Source organism: Harpia harpyja, chromosome 22 (assembly GCF_026419915.1).
Source record: "Harpia harpyja isolate bHarHar1 chromosome 22, bHarHar1 primary haplotype, whole genome shotgun sequence".
NCBI classification, from domain to species: domain Eukaryota; kingdom Metazoa; phylum Chordata; class Aves; order Accipitriformes; family Accipitridae; genus Harpia; species Harpia harpyja.
In genome coordinates, this window is record NC_068961.1 from 18981899 (window position 1) to 19008934 (window position 27036).

The 27036-nt window shown below is 41.5% G+C and overlaps 1 protein-coding gene across 1 annotated transcript; it reads right to left on the minus strand.

Moving 5' to 3' along the window:
• Positions 1–20016: 20016 nt before the first annotated feature.
• On the minus strand, positions 20017–26168 carry CFAP97D2 (CFAP97 domain containing 2). The gene is made up of 3 exons (XM_052774151.1): positions 26076–26168; positions 22589–22669; positions 20017–20139 (listed from the first exon to the last, which is right to left on the minus strand). The coding sequence occupies exons 1-3, from the start codon at positions 26166–26168 to the stop codon at positions 20017–20019; spliced, it is 297 nt and encodes a 98-aa protein (XP_052630111.1).
• Positions 26169–27036: the final 868 nt, after the last annotated feature.

The window sequence follows — 27036 nt, forward strand, 5'->3', positions numbered from 1 at the left end:
CTCTTCTCTTCTCTTCTCTTCTCTTCTCTTCTCTTCTCTTCTCTTCTCTTCTCTTCTCGTTGTTTGTTTTAAAGCAGGATGGCATTTGTAGTTTATTTTCCACTGTAGGTCTAATAAATGTGTGGAGATATGTATTAGGTAGTGATTTTTTGAAATGTGTCATATCATTAACTCTTCTATTGATCCAAATTGCTATGTAAGTACCAAAGTAAAATACACAGTAGAATAGGTAATTCTGATAATTTTTTCTTTTTTTTTTAAATGTTTTTTCATTCTTTTGTTTATTTATTTATTTAGGGTTTACTGATGGAAGTACCTGGTTAAATTCAAGTCAAACTAGACACTTCACATGTGGTTATGGCTACATATGGTTTAAGTCTGGGTTTGCAGAGGTAATTGTAGTGATTGGAGACCTGTACCCATTCTGTCTTTAATGTTTCTCACAGATCACAAAATTGTCATAAAGTTCACTGTCTTCTCTAGGTTCATTTTTCTAAGTATGTTTACTCATGCAGCCATTATGCCTAAGATCTGAAGTTTCTCTTCTACTTATTTCCAGATTCCCCTCTCCTTGCTTTTTACTCTCCTGCTCCAGTCTTTAGATATGGCTCAGTCTCTCCCTTTTTGGTCATCCTACATGGCTCTCATCAGAAAAAGCTAGCCAGCATTTAATATCCTTTTAAATCCCCAAATGTAGACCCTGACTACTGCCAAAATAAATAGATAGATAGAATGCCATGACATTTTGCACTATGTAAATAATGTAAACATATGAATAATAAGACCAAATATTAATCACGTTTGTAACAATAGGCTTGACTGCAAAAAGAAGAGAATTCCTTAGTGTGATGTTGTTAAAGTAAAATGTTATCATCACATTTGTCATCTAGATCTCCATAATATGTACCAGTGGAAGTTTTTGTGGATGTTTTTTCCTTGGTTTTTATTTTTGATAAACTGTGAAATAATCCTCCAATCTTCAGCCAGACATTGGAAACTTGGTCTTTACAATACTAAGGCTAAAGAGAAAGGGCTAACCAATACACAGCAACATAGTGTTGCGCTCTCGGTTGGATTTTTACGGACCCTTGTGAGGTTGCGACGGGTACACTCGTGACCCCTAGCAGTACTTTGGTTCAGGCTGACTAAGCAGCAACGGACCTCACTCCCTGTGGTGAACCTGCAAGCCAGAAAGTTCCTGGCTCACGTACAAGGGAGTGAAGGTGCCTCGGAAAAATATTTCAAAAGATGGTTACGAAGCCCAAAAATGCAAGATAACCAAAGTACAGAACAAGATACCAGAGCTAAAATGAAGACATCTATCTTGTCTGTACTATTGACTAGCTGCCAACTACTTCACTCTATAAATATTACCATCAGGATGGGCCCAATTTGAGCTCTCTCTGAATTGCATCTGGACTGCACACCAGGTGACTCCCCTCCTGAGCAGGGATGCCTCTCAAGGTTTGAGATCCCTTACCTGAGACTAAGAGATCCTTCCTTACCCAAGGCGGAGAGATCCCTTACTCATGACAGGTCCTTGGTAACTGACTGATAGCATGCTGAATTAATACTAATGTAATAATTATACTAATACTAATCCATGTAGCTACACAATATTATTATAAACTTTGTATCGATAATTCCATTAGGCATAAACTGAGTCTAAGACTAAGATTAGACCTAGCTGCACCTAGGCTCCATAAGGCATTTAGAAAGCTAGAGGGTCCACTCTGAACCTTGTGACTCAATGGGAGTCTTCCTTACCCTTTTGCATCTCTGGTCTCTGTGTGAGTCATTCTAACTCAATTTTCCTTTGTATGTTTCTTCCATGCAGTAATTAATAGGATGAACCTTGCCATCAAACATACTGAACTTTGTTAAACTACTGTTGAACTTTGTTAAATTACATCAAATTTACTGAACTCTGTCGAACTATTATTTTACCTCAATAAAACATATTGCTGCTTCTCTCTTTCGACTGAAGTGCATTTCACTCATCCGCGACAGAGGTTGAGCATTGATACGGTCCTGCAGTATAAAGGCAGGTTCATTTCAGTCTGGTTTATTGGATATTCTTTGCCTAACACCCAAGAAAAAGCAAAGATGCTGCCGAAGGACACTAGAGGTCACTGTGAGACGTGATTATAATGAGTCTTGGGGCAGTTTATTTGCAAACTGAACCCGTGTTCCTCACATCCATATATTGACCATTCCAAGACTTGGCCGTGTTTTATTTCTCTGGCTGTTTTATTTCACCTGGAAGGAAGATAAACAAATGGATACCAAGATTTAACTGGGGGGGGGGAATTATCTTCTGATTTGTGAGCAATCTTTACAAAGGCATGACTTGTGTTTTGCACTCTTCCATGCTCATTTGTCACAGCATGCAATGATCTTACGAGTAGTTTTAGTCCCTTTGTGATGAGCAAACTGAGATAAATGCCCTGTCTCAGTCTAGATTCATGGAACTAAACAGCAACCACTGCGCAGTACCTGAAGTGCCACAGAATCAAATTAGTCAGCAGGGGCTGAGGATGCCTCTTGCAGAACCGGTACCTTTTGCTCCTGTTTGGCATGGCTAAGCAGACAGAGCCCTATTTCTTGCGTATTTTATTTTTTAACAGCGATTAATGAATTCTTCACACGTATTTTAAGTTTGAAAATAATCTCCTCTTGTTTTTTAGATTAATGAGAGATGAGAGTTGCATCAGCCTCAAGTCTTTGTCCTGAGTTGCATGGGAAATTAGAAAGCTTTCTATAGCCTTTATTATTTTCATCTTGTTCAGTGTGTGAAGCTGCAGGCACTGGCTTGTACTGTGAGGGCACACCTCTTTGGGTTGTATGTCTTTCCTCGGCAATATCATATTATGCGATCAAGATGTACTGCAGGGGAAGGCTGCAACCTTAGAAAGCGTCTCTTCCAGCATGAGTCCTTTTGGCTTGTGTATTGGGGGGAAGGGAGGGAAGAGACCTAGCGGGAGGCACAGCCTTTGCTGCTTTACAGTGCAACCACCTCTCTGCTGCTCCAGGACCGCTGGTCTGGAGTAGGTGAGTTGCTGGTGCACTGTGATAAATTGAGACAGAGGTCAGCTGAATGACTTTTATGCACGAGACTTGACAGGTCTGCTTACAAAACGCAGGAGTATGTGCTTGCTGCACGTGTCAGGCAAGGGGCTCCTAAGCAATGTTTTCCTCCTGTCTGTTCTGTTCTTCTGCAGCACTGGGGAGGATGAAAGAATGGCACCTTGTATAAATGCTGATATGGGAAGCTTCAGGTGGTCCTGGCATTTTGCAACCTTGAGTGCTGAACTGCTGACTGTTTTTTTCTGATTTTAGACATCTTCAAACTGAAAATTAAATAAACAGGGGAAAAAAGGAGCCCTGCCCCAAAGTGTGGCAATCTGTGATTGTTGCTATGAGGAAAGCTGAAACTGTGGCAAACTAGTTATAGCAAGGCTTTGCTACGATGCCTTTATTTTGTTTGCTGGTCAAGGTTGTGAGGCCGCACAGTTGTTATCATCTGTCTGTCAGCTTGGATGTATTAGTTTTTAAAAGCTGTGTCTAATCAATGCAAATATTTAGGGAATGTTTTAGGCATCAGTGGGCAGAACTGTAATGGTCTGGGCATTAGAGATTGGAAACGAGAGGCAATCACAGCTTCAACCACTTACACAAATGTCTGCAGAGCAAAAACCTGGTTTTGATGGATGGCTTATAGGACCCTTAACTCATCTGTGCTCAGAATTTGATGTGGTAACACCATGAACTACTTGTCTTCAGACAGGAAAGAAGCAACACTGTTGGGAGAAATAAACATGACAGGAGGAGGGAGAAATACACTGAGCTCTCACTATAGATAGGAAGGAGATGGAAAAGTTGCCCAGGGACCTTCTAGAGTGAATGGAGGTATGTGTGATTAATTTGGTCCTAGAAATGCTGCTAGTCTGTAATCCCTTAGCAATTTAATTCACTGTGCTCACAGAAGCTGAGGATACTTTTTCACTGCTTTTAGAAAACAGAGAAGTAACATTATTGGAGCTGTGGTGACTGGCTGCCTTTACCGTAGGAATGATTTAGCTTGTTTTATTAGACTCTACCTATGAGCTGGTGAAGAAAGTGTCAGCATACTTCACTACTCATATTGATAACAAAAGAGCTTGTACCACAGCTGAAATTTTTCCTGGGCTAAGAATAGGTACCATGTTCTTGTACAACATATTCTTTCAAAGCAGGTCCCATGATCATTGTGTTAACACACTTTTAAAATTGCTTCATTTCATTTCTTCCTGTGGTATTTCTCAATTTATCCTAGCTCCCAATACTTGCAAGGAGGTATGCATGGGTGTATACACACCTGCTCATCCCTCTCTGCCAAAATAAATAAATAAAGTCAAAAGAGACCCTAAGCTGCGTTCCTCAGTATATTAACCTAGGCTACCCTACCTGTCCTTCAAAGGCCAGAGAGAGAAATCCTGTCCTGATCTTCTGGGTTGCACTTTGCTACAGTTAAATAAATGTCACAGAAAAGTAACAAATTTCATAGAATAATCTGCCTTCCTAATACACACCTCACCAAAAAATATGGCAGGAACTGGAATGTTGCTTGTCAAGTTCAGGCTTAATATCTCATTTGTTCCCATTTGGTTCCTTAGTAGATTCTATGCTTGCCTTGGGCAATAGCAACGTGTTTCTTCGTGATGAAATGTGATCAGTTATTTGGATGTTAGCTGTAAGAATGTAAGTGGCATTTCTTTTGGTTTGGCATGAGTCTTAAGAGGTACTTTTTTTCCTAACTGCTGGCTTGATTGTTCTAGCCTCTAGATTAATGCACTTTTTTGGTAGCACAGCAAACTGGCCTCGGTATGTGTTACTTTTGCTAACTGACTCACCTTTGGCATGTGTTATGCCTCCCATTGGTTCTGGCAAAGCCAAGACCTGTTGACTTCTTGACTGGACATCATTCAACTGACTTCATGGTGCGTACAAATCTTCATATTTACCTGGACCTTGACCAAAACCTGCTTGGAGATCTTACAGATCCAGAAGGTTATGGCTGGAGGGAGGGCCTGTGCAGCTGAGGAGCGACTTGCAGAGAGGTCCCAGGTTCTGTCTCTCATCACCAACGTTCTCTAGTTTATCAGACTTCATTTTTCAGTTGATGCAGGGGATTGAATTGTGCTTGCAAATGGCCAGTAAGAAATTCCCCTGGAGGAGGAAAGCTCCCAGCTGCCATAGAGCCAGTTTCTGCATGCTGTTCTGTTTCTGATCCTCCTGCCTGGCAGCAGCTGATAGGAAACGACTGCGGCTGGGAACAGGGGATCTCACTGAGCTTTATGTGGCTCATTGGACCAAACTGTAAATTATTCTCTCCTGCATTGGGATTATCACAATCTGACCCAAAGGTCTGGGAGGCAGGACCTGCTCAGAGATGCTCTGTTTTCTTGTGTTCATTGTTAGGAGGGATGCCCTGACTCACAGCACCTCTGGCAGCATTTTCTACTGGCAGTGTAAATTACTTGGACACTCAGGACACAGACCCAGCTAACATGCTTGCCTATGTTTCTGTTCAACAGCGCGGTAGGAACTCATGAGACTTACTGCACTTGTGATACTGATTGTGGATGGGCATTAGGCCTTGTGCATGTTCAGGGTACTCCAGGCTTACTGCTCAAGGACATATTTTTGTGCTGAGTAAGCACAATAACTCCGAGTGTCCAAAATGTGTCAGTTACCACGGGTAAGTCTGATGTGCCTGGGTAATGATTTCATTGTGCGTACAGGGCAGGGTTGCTCTGCACAGGAATCACAGGTAATGATCACTGCATGTGTGCAGTTGTGGTAATTTAATCCTCAAAGCAGCAGGGTGAGAGATGAAAGGAGTAGAGTTGGTAGCCCTGTCTAAACAGAAAACCACGCACATGGGGCAGCTTCCTCTATCTTCCCATCCGATCTCTCAAATCTAAACAGCCTGTGCTTTCTTCTGAATGAACTCAGTCTGGTATCTGGGCTTTCAGTCTTAACGGACTCAACTAAGTTGAATTGTTTAGCCTTGCGGAAACTGAGGATTTGACAACCACTTTCTAGAACTTCACATGTTCGTCACAGTCAAATTAACATGGTCACTCTCTGCAAGCAAGTCACAAGTAGCTGGGCTTTAAAAGAGCTATGCATTTCACTTCCATGGGATAAAAATTCCTCTTGTGGAGCCTAGGAAGAACATAATTCTGTGATGTAAAGAGAAACTGTCTTCTCCTCCACATATAAATATATGTTTAATATCTTTATCAATGATCTGAGTGAGGGGATCGAGGGCACCCTCACTAAGTTTGCAGATGACACCAAGCTGGGCAGGAATGTTGATCTGCTTGAGGGTAGGAAGGCTCTACAGAGGGGTCTGGACAGGCTGGATCAATGGGTGGAGGCCAGTTGTATGAGGTTCAACAAGACCAAGTGCCAAGTCTTGCACTTGGGTCACAACTACCCCACGCAGCGCTACAGGCTTGGGGAAGAGTGGCTGGAAAGCTGCCCGGCAGAGAAAGACCTGGGGGTGCTGGTCAAGAGTCGGCTGAATGTGAGCCAGCCGTGTGCTCAGGTGGCCAAGGCGGCCAACAGCATCCTGGCTTGTATCAGGAATCGTGTGGCCAGCAGGACTAGGGAAGGGATCGTCCCCTGTACTCGGCACTGGTGAGGCCGCACCTCGAATATTGTGTTCAGTTTTGGGCCCCTCGCTACAGGAAAGACATGGAGGTGCTGGAGCATGTCCAGAGAAGGGCAACGAAGCTGGTGAAGGGTCTGGAGCACAAATCTTATGAGGAGCGGCTGAGGGAACTGGGATTGTTTAGTCTGGAGAAAAGGAGGCTGAGGTGAGACCTTATCGCTCTCTACAACTACCTGAAAGGAGGTTGTAGCGAGGTGCGTGTCGGTCTCTTCTCCCAAGTAACAAGTGATAGGATGAGAGGAAATGGCCTCAAGTTGCACCAGGGGAGGTTTAGATTGGATATTAGGAAAAATTTCTTCACTGAAAGGTTTGTCAGGCATTGGCACAGGCTGCCCAGGGAAGTGGTGAAGTCACCATCCCTGGAGGTATTTAAAAGATGTGTAGATGTGGTGCTTAGGGACATGGTTTAGTGGTGGACTTGGCAGTGCTAGGTTAACAGTTGGACTCGATGATCTTAAAGGTCGTTTCCAACCTAAATGATTCTATAATTCTATTTGAGAGATTTGCTCAACCCATGTTCCAAGAGACACATGGAAAGATCTACAAAGATCCCAGTCACTTTCGTGAACAATATAACTATACTTAGTAATTTCCCAGTCTTTCTAAGGCCATTAAAATACCTTTTGCAAATTGTGAACTGTTTATTGCTTTCTTCTGTGCAAATAAGTTTATTTCTTCGGTTGCATAATTGAGCCAAATTGTATTTCAAGTTAAACAGAACACTTATTGGGGGGGCAGCTTTAAAAGTACTAGTAAATTCAAGTAAACTAGAAAAATCCAAGCATTTTACTGAACTTACCAAAAGAGCTTTTTTAGTGAGATACATATATATGTTAACCAGACCATGCATGGTTTAAGGGGAAAACTTTCATCTTAAAGTTTAACCCCAATATGTTTGGAGGCAGTGATTTGGTGAAGCCTTCTCCAGACCACTAAGGTTGAAGAATAAATTCTAGAGCTGAAAAGGTGAGATGTGACGTGTACTCAGAGGTGCGGACTCTCCACAAGCTTTTGTTTAGATAAATTACTATGCAGTACTTGGCCCCTCTAATTGTTAATCACACCTGTGCCAATATGTTTGCTTGAGTTTATTTCGTGCAGCTGCTGCAAGCCTGTGCCAGATGGCAACTTAGCTCTTCCAGCACGAAAAAAAGAACTGAAAGAACTAGGAAGGTCTCAGATCTCCATGTAAGGCCCTGATCCTGTAAAGCAGTAGGAGTTTTCTGTATGAAGGGCTTGTAAAGTCAAGTCTTTGCATGCTTTAACCTAATACAATTAGCCTACCCTTTGATTTTAGTGGCTTGAGCTGTTTGCCATTACAAGTGTGGTCAGATGAACAACATTTTTTAAATGGAGGCAAACATTTTAATTCAAATTTGATTATCTAATTAAGATCTAGAACCATATTTAAACAGCCAACAAAAGAAGGCTTGATTTTTTTGGTTTGCTTTTCGTCTGGAAATGCTGGGTGCCTTTGAAAACAAGATATTTTATTTGGGCATCTAATTCAAACTTCCAAATCTGAGATTTTTTTTTTTCCTACAACTTCCAGGTGGGTTTGGCATGGGGGCCACGTATCTTGTAGTGAGAATGTTCATTGCACAGAACACACAGACCAAGTATGTTGAACTCTAATGTCTACCTCTGGTACTGGAGGTAACATAGCTTGCAAAATATCCTTCTTATAAGAAGACCAAATTACAAGAAAGGTTTTTACAAAGTGTGTGTATATACAAACTCAGTAGCAGAAAGTGTTTATTATTCTGAGAAATTATAAACATCAAAATAAAATTGTGTTTACAGTGTAATAATTAGTTGCATCAGGATAATATGTTATATGATGGAAAAAATGTGCAAGTGTGCATCTATGCCACCCTTGGTCCTTTTCTCAGAAAGGTCAGAGGATAAAAGTATTATGCCCTGTCAGGCAGCCAGCACCATTTTACAGCTGTTATTAGTTGCACTCAGCATAGAGGAAATGGGCTCTTGCCTTCAGCTCACAAAATCAAAGCCTGAAATGAGTTGTGCAAAACATTCAGATTGGATCTCTAACGTACTTGAAATCAGTCTTGATTCAAGTCCAGACTAGCTCAATGCACTTCCAACCGTTTGCTGGAATTTTGTTTGTCTGATGTTTTCCAGCAAAGGTAAATATGAATCTTTTTTTTTTTACCCATATCTGAAGATTTGCAAACTTTTGCAGGTTTTCATGACTAGTATTATAATGTCATCTGCGTTTTGTATCATTTTTAGCTGATGCCATCAAGAGTTTGCCAATATCACTTTGATTTTTCACAGTTGAGGAAAGGCTCACTTCAGCTGATGTTCTAACTTAATCCAATGAACAGAGAGCTGCCTCCATGGATATCTGCACCAACAATGAATTTGAACCAATCAGGTGGTCTGTATCCTTATCGTGTGTCTGCCAACCTGTGTGACTTTTCATGTTGTTTAATCTATCAGTCACATTTTGTCCAGCCTAGGATGTAGCTGTGGTACTGAAACGCTTTAGCTAATGGCTGCTAATATGTTCTAGAAGTGTGATATAGGATGTATCAGTACTGCAAAACACAGTTAAGAAATCTAAGCTTTAACTCAAATCAGGTAACCAAAGCTAACTAACTCAGCTTAAAACAGCAGCAAAGATGAAGTAATTTGAACTTTAAGTTCACACAAGGAGCTTGCTTTCAAGGCTGTACGAACAAGCTTAGCAAAAAGGAGACTGAACTGCTGTAAAAGACATCAAGTTGAAAAGCTGCAGCGACTCTGACTAGTGGGTAACCAGTGTTTCCTGAGGCTTTATACCGTCTTCGCTTGTCTTTCGGCATGTGTTTTCACAGGTGTTTATGTAAGTGTGTCCAAGCTATGGCTGCACCCCATTTGCTATGTCGCAGCTGGCCCAAAATCCAAGGTGTGTTCTCCTCTGGAAGATGGGAGCTATGCCTGGTTAAGACCGCACTTTCTTGCACTGTAACCTGTTAGTATGTATTTTGATTTCTGCTAAGCTTCAAGCTAAGGAGTCTAGAAGTGAAATAAAGCTTGTGCTATGTAGACTGTTAAAGAGCTCAGCTGGGTTTGCTTCGCATGCTTCTGTTGGATGGAAGCCTGGCAGAGATGGGGAGACCAAATTAAACCAATTATCAATAATATGCTGTTCCAGCAAATGCTTCTGTTTCCGACGGTGTTAGCAAAGTGGCAGGAGCAATTAAAAGGCCGCAGTCCCCGCAACAAAGCGCTGGCAGCTCAGAAACGACGCAGCAAGCGGCCCCATGAAGGACAACCGGAGGGGGTGGGGAAGGCAGAGGCAAGAAGTGATTGTCTGTCTCCTAATAATGGGACCAATTTTCAGTGCAGCTATGCCAGCTGAGCTCCAGGGAGGCACCAGGGAATCCAGCTCAATGGGCTTTGATTTGTGCGTATGTGTATAGATTATATATGACAGGCACGGTTCCACATGCCTTCCAAATCATGGCACTGTACTTAAACCCTAATACATAGATAATGCAGATGTGAGATAATCAAAGCAACCTTTGTCATACTGAAAACTGAAACTCTTGAGGGCAGAGTTTAATCAATGTATTATGGGAACTAAAATTCCAGCCTTACTGTAGTCATTGTGTTACTAGGTGCCATATTTAATTCATGAAGAAAACTACGAGCTTTAAAATTGAAATGAGACTCAAAATTTGCTGGTTGATGCAGAATGTAAAATTAATTTTCTGTTGGTCATGGGCATCAAAGAAATAGGTAAGAAAGAGCAAAAAATCTTTCTCATCTGTTTCTGGATTGCTTTTATCAGATTCTTAATGGTCTCAAAAAATGTTACGAGAAAACACTGCAGAAAAGTAGCTGTGATTCACTTCACAAGCTGCATCTCTGTTTTTACTGAAGAAGGTTTTTCTTCTATTCCTCTAACAATGTATGTAAATGTCAAGCTTCTGTAGACTGAAGAAGGATTTCAGCATTATTTAAATATATATTTATAAGAAAATTATTACTTTCCTATGGTTTTGATAATATTACCTCCTTTTTTTTCTTTTTTTCAGGCAGGTGAATTGCTAGGAGGTCATAGTATATCACTTCTACATACATATATAATGGCGGTGATCATTACCCTTGTTCTTGAGCTTGTATGTTTTCCTACAGCTTTGGCAAGATTTGCTTTAATTAAAAAAAAAAAAGAATCTGCTGATTCAAAAGAAAATACCACAGTGAAATAAATCTGGGTTATATTTGGGTAATAAGGAAACAGAGGACGATGCCGGATGTGGAGGTGACCAGGATGTTCCATTCCAGCTTTCCTTCCTCATTTAACTTTTCTTTGGCTGCTCCAGTTAGAAACGGTGCATGAAGGCTGGAACAACAGCAGGCATGGAAGTTTTTCATTACCTGCCCCTCTGACAGGGTAGCACAGCAACCACCATACCTCCATCTTCCTTCCTGGGGGCTCCTTCTTTCCCATCCTGGGGATATTCTTTCTCCCGATGTCCCATATCTTCCCCCATGTATGGTTTTATAGGTACAGTTTGCAAAGTCCCAGCAGAAGTTAGCTTGCAAATTGGAGAGCTGTAACAATACTTCAGGATGACAAATTACGCAGTGTCTTCCTGTAGCCCAACAAACTCTAGTGCTTCCACACATTGTGGTTCGTATGTTTGTTCAGACTCTGGCTTTTCATCTGTAGAAAAGCAAAAGAGTAACTGGACCTCTTGTTGGCAAGGAAGTGACATCCACACATGATATTTTGAGCACCAACCTCTCACTGACTTGTGAACCTGGACCTCGAACTCTGTGGTTATCTGTGTACAGACTTAAGTAAGTGTGCTTGAATTTGCAGAAGTGGCTGGGGACAGTTGCATTTATATTTAAAAGTAGAGTTCAAAATCTTCTTATGCCTGAGCTGCTTTGCTTGGTGATCTAGTTGGCTTGTGCTGAAATATAAATGGTGAGTTTGGAGTCAGGTGCAAATAGGACCCTCTGACTAATGTGACAGTAGCCTTTATGCCAGTGTTCCTCGTACCTATGGTGGAGGTAGCGTTTCCATCCTTCACAGTAGGGTCTATGGAGGGATGAAGCCATTTTAATACTGAAGGGACAAATCAATAGCATAAACCACAGATTTAAACAAACCACCATGCTGTACTCTGTCCTGGTAACCTCTAGCTTCTGCTACATGACGCTGCTGCTTTCTTTGCACTTCTTCTGTGCTGATTTAAACACGTACAAGTTAAGTGTGTTAATACACATACTAGATACCTTCTTAAATAAACCTTACCATTTATTTTTAGAATCGCATTTAAAACATAGAGCAATTGAGCTGACTTCAGTGAAGTTAGCAAGGAGAGTCAAATGTGAGTGTTGGGAAGGAGCAGAGATCCTCACTGTTACAGTTTTCTTACAACTTTTGTGGTCTCTCTCTCTTTTTATTTATTTAGTTATTTATTTATTTAAATTCAAGTTCCTGCTGGGGCATCAAGTGAAAACCCTTCAAAAGAAGGTTTCTTAACTTTGCAAGAGCAAAGGAAAACTTGAAAACATGAACCCTGCATGTTCTGTGACTACAAAGCAAATAAAAAGATTCACAATTCAGATTTCAACAAGATTTCACAACTTTTAATGCAATAATACAAATGCAACATTTTTGGAAGGCCTGATTTATTTTTTTAAACTGCAGGCAATATGGTTTCAACTCATTATTCTTACTTAAACTCAGGGCCTGGAAATCCAGGTGAATAGTTTTTTCCTGAAATCCTAAAAACTCCATGTTAAAAAACCACCACAACCCCACAACTGATAATTCAGGAATATTTAAGTAATATTCCTTTTATTGTGGTAAATATAAAGAAATAATAAAATGGATACACTCATACTTGGTGTTTGTCCAGTTAAAAGGGGGGGTGGTAGTGAATACCAGATTAGTCATTCCTAACTTGGACAAACCCTGATTGTGTCTATATTCATAATTTTTCCATGGTAACCAATGTGGATTATTGAGTTGCGACCGTTTTGCTGGGCTCCATGTGTTTCTATTGACCCTTAGGAGAGTTATTTTGGTGTTAAATACTGCCAGGGAGTGAGTAACCATTTTTCCATTTTACCGAAGGAATATGTGGCTTTACTTCTTCCTTGCATCAGCTATGGCCTTAATCTTAAATTCATCTTCAATGAACTGATTCAACTCATTAACCCACTGGAAAACTATTCTCCTTTCTTAAAAAAAAAAGAAAAAGAAAAAAAGTTTTTCTTTGTGACTTTTATCCTGGAGCTGAGCTTGCTCAGGGTTTAAAGAGCACAAATATTGGTGTAAGACAAACAGAATGGAAGAGGGGCACAAGGAGAGGTGTAAAAGGGGGAGAGTGACCTCTTGTTTCCCATGGCACTGAGCTGGTAGTTAAGCTCAGCCCAGCCATGTTTAAAACTTCATAATGAGTTTTCTTTTGACACGGTCTGTTGATGTAAGGTTATTATATCCACAGCAATTCCAGTACAGATAAGGCTGCTAACCTGGGTTTACAATAGAAAATGGAAGCAGAATTTGACCCTCAGATTCACATTTCCTGTAACTCTTAGCACTGTTTTTGTAGTGGTATTTCAGGTCTCTCTTGTTTCAAGTATTAGCTTGTAATCATACCAGTGTTTCAGTAGCAAAGTGTTTTAACTTTGGAGCCAGGTATTTGAAGAGAGTAGCATTTCTACTTATTTATAAGGCAAGTGGCATTTGGTCAAACATTTTAGGTTATTATCATCCCAGTCTGAAGCTTTTAAAGAAGAAAAGGAAACACGAATTTTGTTTGGTTCAATGGTGCAACTTGTTAAGGATAGCTGGCCCCTTGCAGAGTGACCTGATGATCCAACCTGGAACCACATGAAGCGGGGGACATCAGGGGTGTTTGACTTCAGCCATAAAGGCATAGGACATTTTCTTTAAGAAATAGGATTGCTAGCAAAGCCAAGCTGGCATTATCCTTCTGACAGTGAGGGAAGTTTTGGTTCGTTAACTTACTGTCTTTTTGGCTCTTCTTAAAGGATGTATAACCTCTCTTTTAGAAACAAGCTACTGTTGGAGGGACCAGTTGACGTGTGCTTGCCCGATGTGGTTGCTGTAACAGAGGTGCACAAGAAAGGCTGAGTTTGTCTGTCCTTGCACTCTCCCGTCACGGCTGGTGGCGTGAGATGACCTCCGTCCAGCCACGGAGCCCTGTGGCTGCCCACCGCATGGGGGTCACCCCCTCTACACTGGCTCTGGGCATACTCAATGCACTCTAGGACATATATTGCCGCAGAACATTGGGCCAGTCCCACTATTGCTTTGGGCAAACAAGAATCCTTTTTCGTTATCGACCCAGGCACTTAGGGATGGTGAAGCTTTTCTCTCTAGCGTGGTGGGTTTGGGGATCCTGCCCTGGGAAGCTGTGAATTTTCTGAAGCCAGGAGTTCGCAGTTGTACGGCAGAGTCACTGATGTACTGGAGGGTTGGTGTTTATGGTAGCTGTTATTTCTACTCTCGGTTCAGTACTATAAAGACATAGTCTTGTATTTTAGAGTTTCTGTGCTTCAGAAACTAAGTTTTCATCATTAGCACTTCAAACATTATTCACTGATCCATATTGCAAATGAGAAAGGAGAGAGTGTCTTAGAAAGCATTTCCAAGTGCCAGGAAGTAAATGGTTATTGCTGGGGTGTCTGCTTGGAAAGTTGGCAGCCTCCAAAATGATTACAGGTGAAATTCTACTTCAGATAAAGCAAGAGCTGATATTGGTTCAATGCTTGGTTTTGACTGATACCTCTTCTGAGAGAACTGCTGCTACCTCACTTGGCTATGCTAAGACCAGTTTGTGATTTTAATACACATTTTCTTTTGAAGGAGTGTAATTAAAAAACAAGAAATACAGAACATGTGTTTCAGAACAGAAGCGTCTGTTCCCTGAACTGTAGATCAATGATGGTCTAAAAGCGTGGCAGATGATAACATGCAGAGAGCTGATGGGTCACGTGGTGCTGTTTCTCCTCATTTCAAGCTGCTAAATCCCATCAAAAGGGAAGCTAGAAACAAATTTTATGTATTTTCAGTATTTTCACTCTGTGAATCCAATTACCGTGACTGACACAAGCATTGCATAAAATCACGAGTAAAGAAGGAAGTGTCACGGTGGTGGGAGGGCATCGGTCCACCGAGCGCTCTCCCTCGTCCATGGCAAGTGGCTCAGAGTCTTCAGAGAGCCTCGAAGTCTTTCTAACACCCTCACTCTGCTGTATTTACTGTCGGCCAACTGGTCCTCACTGGGGAGACCTTGGATACTGAGACGAAAATTGTCATGTGGGAAAAAAGCCCAAATCTTAATCAGCTCAATTAGTTACGTTACAGTTGCTCGCTTACAGTCCTTTTCCCAGTTAGGCTCCTTCTTTGCTCGCAGTTATGAACCCAGGCGAGTTTTGTTGGTAATTATAAGGGAAATGGCTTTTCTGTCATTTTGCTTTATGTTTTTTTCACTATACTGAAAACACGGTGTCTTTAATATCTCCACTCTTACAGAATACCTAAACCCCTAGTATCCTAAACTATATGAGTCTTTCCACCTGATTCTCCCAGGTACCCCAGCTCGTTCTGGATTTCTGCTTACAATTTTTGCTGAGTTCAGCTGCATAGCTGAAAAGGTTACCACCCTCACAAGTCCAGTCTTTGCTGATGCTGGAAGTTATCATCCGCATAGGAACAGCGGTATTTGAACTTAAACTACAGAAATCAAGGTATGCTGATGCACAGGGTCACAATCACAAAATGGACTCGCAACCCCCTGTTCTGCTGGTCCACCACGCCAGGAAAGGAGTGACTTCCAGAATAAGGGCAAAGCAGAAGGCTGAGGACAGTAAAATTTCCAAATGTCATCGTTATCCAAGAGGGAGTGAGAGCCCTTTGCTACTTCCTAAATTGCTTTCACAGGAGACTACTGGAATAATGCTATTTCTGGAACTCTGTCTTGTTCTAGTTCTTCTTTCCCTTTCCATGGTGGACATGATCTCTTTCTTTTTCCTTCCTCTTACTTTTCACACCTTCTAGTTTCAGTTGCTTTTCTCTTTTTCTGTCTTGTTTAGATGTTTGTTTTTTAAATTGTTCTTCCTGCCAGAAAAGAGAAATCAATTTAAATATATGTAAAACAAAGAACCTGTCACTACCTTGATTTTCTAACCTTCCATGATTTGTTTTCAGGATTATTCCCTTGGCACCAAAGACCAGTTAGCAAAGAAAGGTGACAAGTGCTTGCTGGTGATACTACTGCTGTCCCCTTCCAGAGCAAAGGAAGGGAATTCTTCCTTTCTTTCATTTATTAGAACTGCCTGAGCCACGAGAGTCGGAGCAATTTCCATCGGTCAGGCCAGTGGGTAGGCTGGCTCAGATAGATCGTTTCTTCAGTTGGGATCAGTGAAGAATGTCCTTATATAAAAAAGATTCTCACTTTCTCATGCTGTTATAGCATACCTGTGACCACTAAAAAGCTTTAAATTGCAACAGGGGGAGGGCAGAAGAATGCTTGATGGAAGAAGCATGACTTGTCATTTATTAAGGTTGACCATGGGCTGGTGTCAGGTGAACTGTAAAAGCATAGAGGGATCGCCCAGTAGCACAAGTTTTTGCAGATCTTGCCAAATACTTCCACTGAGCCAATTTTCAGCTGTAACTTTACTGGATTTCCTTGGGTCACCTGAAGAGGTCTGTGGCAGGTATCTGCATCAGGTTTGCTTATTTGTCTTTTAAATGTCCTTCAAAATGGCTCAACCATTTCTGAAAGGGAGACTGGAAAAAGGTGTTTTCTAGTGACTACTTCTTACAGATGTTCTAGTACCTATTAATTACAGAGCCCAGACTTAACAGTCGATGTAGGGAAGGTCGCAGGGTATGTTTACTTTGCCATAATTTTGGTACTTTCTGACTATGAAGGGCCTGGCTTTACAACCTTACTATTTTTAATATAATTCTTTGGTTTGTAATGATACCTCCACAGCAATTAAAGCTGCCTAGTATTCTCCATTATTGAAGCCTCTCTTTTAGTTGCATGTTTCTTCGTCAAGTCTTAACTGTTTGGCTTGAAGCTTTCTATATTTGCTTTCTGCCTCAGACTGAATAGTTTTGGGAAGCTTTAGTAAAAATGATATAGCTGTACTCAAGAATTGTCTCCAGACAGAAGTTGGGGAGAGGTTGTTTCTTGTTTGCAGTGCCATAATTTTTATTGCCTTTTCTTTTGAGTGCTTTGCCTTTCCTGAGCAAATCCTCTGGAATTAGAACTGGGACTAAATATTTGGCAAAAGGATAGTCCCGGGATAAAAGAAATACCACTTACTGTCCTCTAAAGACTCAGACAGATTTGGGTGAGCTACGTCTTTGAAAATCTTTTTACATACGTTCAGAAAATACAGACTTCAAAAAGATTTGTTTCAGTGGCCTCAGGCTGGAGGTAGTAGGTAAGGTAGTGAATACAGTGAATATATATATGGTGAATATGAGCCACACCCATAGATATTGAATCAGTCTTGCATGACAGAGGACATACCTCCCAAGTGAAGACCCATGACCGTGGAGGCCCGGCAGTTCAAGGTGATAGGGAGGATGGGTAAAGGCAGAGCTGATGCCAACTCCCTGCCCGGTGGGCAGTGCTGCACCTTCCCTCTGCTTTGTTTGGGAGGAAAGTTGGGAGTTTGTGAGTTAGCGGGCTCAAAGGCAGGGAGTTTGGACATGGAAGGATTAAGGACAGTCAGTTTTCTTTCTCTGGGAAAGCTTGCCAATACCTCATATAGCTGTTCTGCTGTTTTCTTTACCTCTGTTACTAAAGAAAATAAGAAGTTGGTTACTTTGCACAGAATGGCCCACGTACGTTTTGAAGCCCTCAATACATATGCCTGCTTGGTCACCTTAAATGTTGCTGCAGTGGTTGACTGTTTCTCTCGGGGAACTGGTAAGCCATTGCTTCTTTTTTTTTAAATTATTTTTAGATTTATTTCTGAAAGCGCTGTCTCTCCATGGTGGACAGTCTGATTGTAGAAACTACAGCACTTACAAATCACCTAATAAAGCCTGAAGAGCGCTCTGGGATTCATTTGATAAGAGCGGCTGTATAAATGAAAGGCTGTTAATTGTGCGGCTGGCTGCCACGTGCGGTTAATCCCCAGCACGAAAGCGCAGTGAAATGCGCTCTATGGGCAGTTCCGATCCAGAAATAACCGGGAAGGAAAGAACAGAAGCTCAGGGCTACCTTTCGGCTCTGTGATTTACACCGCCCACGAGGATATCTCACAACGTTGGCCATGTATTTTTCAGCTCGTTGCCAATCCTCATGCCATCGCTGAACTTGATACTGAGGCTGGGACTTTGTAATCCTATCCAGAATGGCACGGTTCTCCTGGTTCACTCTCCGCAGCTCCTGCTTTCGTTTTTCTCCATTTAAACTAGAGGGAAAAAGCATACAAGCAGAATCAAACTTCTTCACGCTTGTTCGTGTTCCCATGCCTGGGAACTCAGAATGTGGAATATCTGTCAATCTTGCGTCAGGGGAAAATTTGCCTAAGATTTTATAACTCTCCAACAGGGACTTGCTCCTCCTTGATCTGCATTAACCGGCCCTTGCAACCCAATCCTTTTGTCCTTCTTAAGAGGCTAGTCTTTGTTCAGTGTCTTCCAAACGCACCCCTGCCTGTATGGAGGTTTGGTACATTTTACAAGAGGAAAAGTGCTAGTTGTATCTTGGATTAATGCCAACCTTCCAGTCTTGGAATTGCCATAGTGCGGTACCGAAGGGGAGGGCATGGCTGGTGTCTGAGATGCTTAACAATCAATTTCAGTTACTTTGGTTTATACGTTTATTTTGGGTACAAACCTGATGTACCGAGTAGGGAAGCATGAAGATAACGGAGATAAGCATACTGCCTCAAATGCCTCGGAAACTTTCTTTGATTTCTTAGACTGTAATTTCCCAGGCAGCTGAGCTGATCTCATAGCAGTCTCCCACCAAAAAAGGGAAGGACTTGCTCTTTTCCTTACCCTGCTCATCTCCCCAGTGCTGCCAGCTGTGTGGTCTTCTCCACCCCTTGCATCAGCCCTGGAACTCATCACTTTGCAGAAAGTGGCAGAAAAACTATCCAGGTTTGTTTGGTTTTCTTGGGTTATCTTTCTGCTGCTGTCTCAAGTTTAATTAGGTAATGGAGAGATTTGATGAAAACCAGAGTTGGCCCAAAGAAAACAAAAGTTTGCCACTTGAATCAGGAAGGGAGAGAGGGAATGAAAAGGGGGAGGATGCTGTGCTCCTTCCGTATCTCGTGGAATTGCACCTTTAGCAGCAGAGTTAACTGATGCTTGTTGATGCCTGCACTGATCTGGATATTATTCACTAGTGACAAGCCATAAGTGCTGTGATGTGGATTTGCATGATGTAGACATGACCAACTCTGTTTCAGATAATTTCTGTCTTCCCAAGGAACTGTGCAAATGTCAGGATATTCGTGACAGTGACGTGTAGTGAGTTCTGCCTAGGTCACATGCACCTGAGCTGCGTTTTGCTGTCTGGAGACACTTTAGGGCCTGATGAGCAGTCAGTCTGTCATGAAGTCGTCTGTCTGTAAATGAATCACAGGAGGTAACAGCTGCTACCTGAGTTTTACAAACCATTCTCTCCACTTCAAAAGCCTGTCCCTGTTGTTACTGGTTTGCTGTGCCCTATTCAGGGTGTGAATTTTCTCCTAAATCAAAAATATGTAAGCTGGTTCTCTCTAGTGATAAATCCTCAAGGCGTATTTTGCTTGGTCTCCTTTGAGCAGTAAATTATATTTTCACTTCTGCCTGCTTCCTGCTCCACTTTTCTTTTTTATTTTAATTCTATTTTTTGCTCTGTTTTTATTTCATCTCTAAGCTTTGGATCTCCCTCTTTCCGGTGGTGTCTGCAGGAACAACTGGCAAAGTCAGCAGCAATGACTCACTTAGCAGGAACAACAGCTTTGCTGAGACATAATAGGTTTGCTTCATTTATTTCCTTAAAGTAGGGCAATGTTCTCCCTCTTTTTTTTTTTTCATTCCCTCAGTTATTAAACTGAAAAACTAATTTAAAGCCATCTTCTCTACAACAGAGGGTGGGAGGAAAATGACCTGGCATTGGATTTCATGTGACAGGTCAAGCAAATGGCTTTCTGAAGTGTTGATTATACCTTAGGCTGCCTTTTAAAATACGTGTCCTCACAGAGCAGTTTATCCTTAGCTATGTTTGTCACTGGGAAGGTAACTTGATAACTACATAGAAATAGTGCTGCTGGTGTTACCTCTTGGCCTTATAGTCATTTTTGTTGTCGATTTGTCCCTTTGTTCTCATGATGCAGGACATCTTCTCCAGCAGCAAACGGTTGTCTCTTTCGATGACGGAAAGTCGGTCTTCCTCCAGCTTTATATACAGAAAGGATAAAGAAATGCTTCTGTTTTTACAAGGCCATAGCAAGCAGCAGTGGTGTACCATGGATACCTAACAGGGTGTTCAAAATTGCTGTCCCCTTCCGTACACAGAGTGTGACAGACACCGATCACGTAAAGCTCTGTGCTAGTGTTGAGAGAACCCTTTGTTTCACCATTTTAATGGTGACGCAGGGAGAGAAAGCCCTTTGCAATGCTGTGAATTTGACCCTGAAACACTTTCCTGCAACCACAGCAGCAGCCTGCGTGATTAGCAAATGCATTTCATCAGGGTAAGCAGAATTTCTATAAATATTTGTCAACATATTTTCCAGGATCATCATTATAATTTGTGTCTCTAGCAGCCTTCACAGACTCTGGCCAAAATCTGGGCTTGTGATGGACAGTGTACAAACACACGATGGGACTTATCCAGACTCCTCTGAAGTCAACGGGACGCTTTGCATTATCTTCGGTGGGCTTTGGATCAAATGGTAATTTTTCCATTGACTTCAGTGAGATTTGGATCAGGTCCAGTTGCAGGCCATTTTTATCCTGCAAGCTAGCGTAAGAAGAGAAGTAACAACTGGATGTAACGAACAAATGGAGAGAGGTGTATGAAGTAGTATAAGCTAGTTCTGTTCATTGTTAGCATGACTTTAAGCCTCTTTAAATTCAAATTTAAAATGGAAGATATTAATAATCTCAATCTCTGAAGTTAACTGTGTCAAAAATGGGATGAAAATTGAATGAGACCAGTGGAGGAGAGAGTATCCCTTTGGATATCCTGGCGCATTGTCTAATTTGTAAAAAATGTGACCATATTGCTTTTCAAAGAACACAAATCCATGCTAAAAGTTTGTTTGTGGGAATTGGGAAGGAATGGGGGTGATGGTGAAGAGAGAAACTTATTTTCAAGGTTATGTGAGTCCCAAGAATGCCTTCTCCAGCCGGGCTGAGTTGGAGGTAACCAGAGAGGCTGGATGGAGGAAAGCAGGGAACGCATGCTTTTCGTAGCTGGGCTTCAACACCTCGTTCTCAAACATGTCTCAGAACAGAATCCCTGAAGAAATAGTCTTGTTTTGAGCATACTAATTCATTCTTCTCCTTTCTCCCCTTTTTTTCCTGCATTTGATTCTAGGCACTCCAAAGATATTGCAAGTCCTCTATAAAATGAATAGGAAACCCTGCTCACCCTGCTCTGATAGTTTTGAGTGACTAATGTTAGAGCAGCAGGTTTCTGTAGGGAATCTAGCACATCTGCCTTGTTTGCTGGGGTTTTTAAACAAAGCGGGTCAGATCCTGGTCACGCTGTAGTATAAAGGTACCTAAAACTGGTGCATTAAGTAATCCCATCAGGCTCTGAATAATCCTGAGGAGAATGATAATAAAGAAGAACTGGTTACTAGAAGACTGAAACATTACAGGTTTGGTTTCTTCTTTCTTTCCGTAGCAGTTTGGAAAGGAGGAGGATGAGAAAGAGACTAGGACAGTCTCACTTCCAGGTATCAGGACCTGTGGTTCAAAGGTGGTTCAATGTGCCTGAGAGTAGTGGGTTCCTGCTGGTGGTTTTTTTGTTAACTTCTGGGGGGGGTTATGCAGTGTTTCATTTTCAAAGGAACTTTATCAGCATTATTTTTACAGTAATAGGAAAAAATTAACAACAGCAATTGAATCCATGTCCTAATATAGCATATGATTTTATGCATGGAGGAGAAATGAATTGTTTTGCTAGTGAAATGATTTTAAGGTGCCTGGGGATTATTATGTCGCAGTGAGATGATAAACAATTTTAAGGAAATTCTTTCTGAAGTCCTTACATGGACTGCGCTCCCATCGCCTGAGGGGCACTGCGTTAGAAATTAAGTCTTTGACAGGGTTTAGCTGCACGTATTTTCTACTGTGCTCACGTTTGGGTTTTTTTAATTGTTGTTGTTTCCTTTTAGTGACCAGAGTTAATTAGGTAACAATTTATTTTCCACTCTCATCTTTAATAAAAATTTGCCTCTTGGGAGCAGTAAGATTTTGAAGGATAACTGCCAGTCAAGGCTACCCATTGTTATTTCTTGTGCTTTGAATATGTTAACATCCTATTATTCAGTTCATTGCTCTGTGTGTATCTTGATGATTGTGCTATTCTTGTTATTGGCGATGTTTTTTTCATGGTTGTGCAGAAATACCTTTTAGGAGGCTATTTGAACACTTTAGCACTTGTTAATCTGAAGCGCTCTGATTTCATCAATAATCATAAAGATAAAGTAAGTTATTTAATGGTGCTCGGAGTGTGCTGTTCATGGATCCTGATAGTCCTGTCGCAACAATCACTGCACTGAGGAAAAAAGAAAGGCCCTGAAATTGTGACCATCTGGTAGTCTCTTTGTTTTCTTTGAGAGGAGACGTGAAGTTAAGCATGCTAGTGCTCAGTGAAATAGCCAATACTGTACCTTTAGCTTCCCTAACTTCAGATGAAGGTGACTGTATATTGCAGGGGCACTTGTGTCCACTAATGGTTTTGCTGCTTGGATCTGCAACAGAAATGAAATGTTTATCCATTTTTGTTGGAAATACCCTTGCATATAATTACAGGAAATCTTTTGATTCTCATGTTCTCTTTTGTTAGCCAGCAGTAACACTATTAAACATATGATTCATTATATCAGCAAAGCCAGACTTGCCCAGAAGAAGAGCAGTGGGTAAAGAAAATGTTAAAGGCAGTTGTTCTAGAGTCTGCTGGAGATGCAAAGGCTCTTTATGTTGGAGAAGTGTAAAAATACATGCAGTCTGGTTACAGTGGTGTTGATGTTATGATACAGGAAAGACTGTATAAGAGAAGGCAGGCAGTTTTTATTAGGCATCCAGCAGAAATAAAAAGGCTAGTGTAAGAAAGCCCCAGGTACTCCTAAGCTGTGCCAGGTCCTGCAAAGGGATGCGCATTTAGGATGCTGCCAGAAAGAGGTAAGAATACTGGGAAAGGACTTCTTGTGTTGAAAGTATTCCCAGGCCTCTTCTTATTAGCACTCAGAATGATCATCAAAAGCAAACTGTGGATCTGATTATTCTAATGGAGTCGGTAATTCAGTGGCACAATAATATTTATTTCCATCCTGACCTAAATAGCTATGCAATATATGAGGAAGAAGAATAATCTATGAGCTGTCTTGGACTGAATAAATGCCGTGGAAGAAAAGCTGGTGACGGGGAGTGGAGCGAGACAGGATTTAGAGGGGAGACCACTCTCTCTCAGACTGGAGTCCTGCGGGGAGTGAGGCTGGATCAGTTAAAACAATAGTACCACGATTTTTGTTGTGAAATACATGTGATAAACGTTCTCCCTCTGTCACACCTCATAGTCGAAGCGTTCCATCTCAGGCAGACTCAGTCATATAGAAAGAAGAAAGAAATACTTGCTATTTAAAAAAAAAAAGAGGCTGCCAAGTAAGAGCAGCAGGCCCAGCACCAACGGAAACCTGACGCAGCAGGGCAGGACCAAAGCACTGCCCGAGTCCAGAAGTTTTCCACGTCTCTTTCTGTAGCAGCTTTGCAATGAGCCAAGGACCAGGCTTGAATCCCTGATGGCAGACCTGCCATGAATACTACCAGGACAGGTTCCTTGCTTTTATAACAGGTCAAATAATTTACAGGGACAATGTTTAGCAGCGTCTAGCTTTGTCCGAAATTCACTTGAACTGCCTGCCTTCTTGTGAAAACATTCAGCTGCTTTTTGGGGGCAGTCGTCTCCGAGGAGGTGGGATCCCAGAAAGGGCTAACTGCTCTCAACTCCACCTGAGTGCAGGGGGAGATGAGGGTGCTCTTAATCCGTTCTAGATCCCATCACGTTAAGTAGCTGATTTTTATTGGATAGCAGAACTACACTTGGTAAATCTCTGAGGGTTTTGGTGGTTTTGGCTTCTCTCTCTCCTCTGCTTCTCCAGGTGCTTTAAATTATCATGCTATTAAGTTATTTTAAAAATAACTTAAAGAAGACATGCGATTTGTAAAAGAGAGTTGTTATTGTATCAGTCAGTAGAAATCACCGGTGTGAAGAATAAAATGTGATATTTATGCAAACCCTGATTTTGATTTATAGATACGCAAACTGCTTCAGACTTGAACCAACAAAAGGTGGGGTTAGAAACAAAATTTCTTTGGTGGAATTCATATCAATATAATTTCATTTTCTGGAAAGTGTTATGATTAATCTCTGTCTTGTCCTTATATGCACAACTGTAAAAGGTAAGACCTGGTATTTTTTAAGCCCACCCTGATCTCTGTTGTGACACTTTACAGAGCCGTGGTGGTTTTGGACCCATTTTATATCTAATTCTATGCAGAATTTTGCAGAGAGGAGATGCAACTGTTTTTCCACCCCCCATTCCTTTCTTCTGTTAAGAAAATAACAAAAATATTCAGACTGGAAGCATTTGCTCCTGTGTACATAAAAACATGCTGGTATTTTTTGTACCTTTGCATCATGGAGAAAATTATAACTTATCCCTAAACTTTGCCATCTTTTTAGTGGCCTTCTCCAGGATGTGTACCTTTTTTTTTTTTTTTTTTTTAAATGTTACCTTTTTTCCGTCCTTGCTCCCTGTTTTTCCGCTTTCTCTCTTTGGTTCATTTGTTTGTGACCTCCTTCAATGCAAAGCCTGCACATCACCAAGCAGAGGCCCTAACGTTTTCCCAGAGCGTTCCCTGTCTCTCTTGGCAGAGCAAAAGCCCGTGCCACGCGTGGGCTGTGTCATTCAGGACAACCTGCTGAATTACCCTGCTGCCTTCAGGTACCCCAGCCTGCAGGTACCGCCGCTCTGGTAGCTGGCGTTCACCGCAGTGAGCCGGAATTTGTGCCAGCAGAAGGCATGGTGAAATTTCTGGGCAACTAGCGTGGGAATTTCGGAGCGTGCCAGCATGACAACACAGGGACACCTGAAAAGGCCGCTCTTTGGCCATGGGAGACCTCGTTAGTCACTACTCGAGCCGTGTGTGAACCTTGTAATAAGGAACAAAATTCTGTATCTTCTAGTCATCCTTTGCCCAACATGATAGTTACTCTTTCTCTTATCTTGCGCTCAGAAATTAACACTCATGTTTAACCCAAGAGCAGTTGAGTCGTGGGAAATGTTGTTCTCTATAAATACATTTCATCACTATATATCGTGGTGATATCTAACCTCTATTCTTGGTCTCTGAATGCCTTAGCGCATATATGAAGTGCTCTGTATGCTGAACAAAGGGGAGTTCTGTAGGCACAGCGGATGCTGAGAGTATTTCAGCTACACTAATACCAGTTCCCTGCTGTAAAAGAGCCACTGTTTAAATAGCCACGCTTATATACGATAGTAAGCCTCGCGAGGTTAATTCACACAGGAGGAAATTTATTTATTTATTTCAATATTGTCAATTTGGTTAGAAAAAGATGTCAAATTCAATTCTCTACCTCATCTTTAACTTTTTTCCACCTGCAAGTCAAATTATGGGAACAATGGAAGGAAGGAAGGAAGGAAGATATTTTTATACAGTTAATGAAACAGACCCAGTCTGGAAATAATGAAGAACTATTTCTTCATATTAAAGCTAATGATATTGCGATACAATCTTCCTAAGGCAGCAATACAGTTGAATCATCGCTGATGGTATTCACTACTTACGTATTTTCAAGAGGGAGCAGCCCTGCATTATTACTGATCTGGAGCAGATGACCGACGGAATCATTTTCACTTCTAAATTTGGTGAACATCATTATGACAACTCTAAATGGACACAAAAGCTATACCTGTATTTGCTGGACATTCTTAAAATGTGTCTCTTGTACCTTATTGCTGATTAGTAGCTTTCACAACAGTATTAAGAATAAGTAGAGAGATGCTGTAGCCTTTTTGGGTAAGCTTATTCTTTCGTGAAGGCCTTGGCTCTTTATCAAACAGTTGTACCTACCCTTTTCTTGTGTTCTTCATACTTTGCTTTGTCCCATTTTAGCTGAAGATATTTGTTGCCACAGGGTAAAATTGGCTGGTAGGCTCGATGCATCTTGCACGAAATAAAGCATCTCCGAATCTGGGCTTTTTAAAAAAAAAAAAAAGTATGAGTAATACCAGTCTGAGCCTTTCCTAAAGCAAAGCCCTGGAGACTTGTGGTATGTTTGTAGCCGGTCACGTGGGGGTTGTCATGGCATCGCTGCTCAGAAAAAGAATGAATAGCTGGTGGTAGCATTTCAAACAATACATTTAAGGAATAACAAACAAGAACTGAATGTTATAGCAAAGCATTCCAAAGAGTATTTTATTAATATATGAAATAGATTACCAATTATGCTTCAGTAACCAGACCTACCTTCTGCTGTGAAGGAAAGACGGTGGTGTAAGCTATTAATAATGCTTCGCACACTACCGTAAATATGCAAAGGACTGTATAATGGGCTGTATTTGCCGAGCCTTGAATTGAACAGCATGCCTCAGTAATGCTCCCAGCAAACCCACAGTGGGAGGTGTCATCTTTTGCACTGCAGTAACTTGTTTAAAACACTTTTTTTAATTGATAAGTTTGCACTTTTCAAAAGCCACAGCAAATGAGTTCATAGTGAAATAGTTCTAGTTTTTAACAGCCTTTCACCTTTCTTTATCTGCATGCCATCTGATTGCTAATGAATTGCAGAAAGCTCAAACAGACTTCCAAAAGCCAGTTATTTACCAAGCTGACCACCGGTTCTCACGCAGGGCCACCTTGGCTTTCATTCTTTGTAGGCAATGTCTGGCAGGGGGATGAACGGGCAAAGACGTTTTCTCAGGCCCACCCCAAAATGGAAAAGGTGCTTCTGCTCGTTCAAGCTCAGCTTGGCCTCCTCCAAAGCTGGGCTTGAGCTGACACAGTTCATTTGATGTTTCCGTCCTCGTGGTGT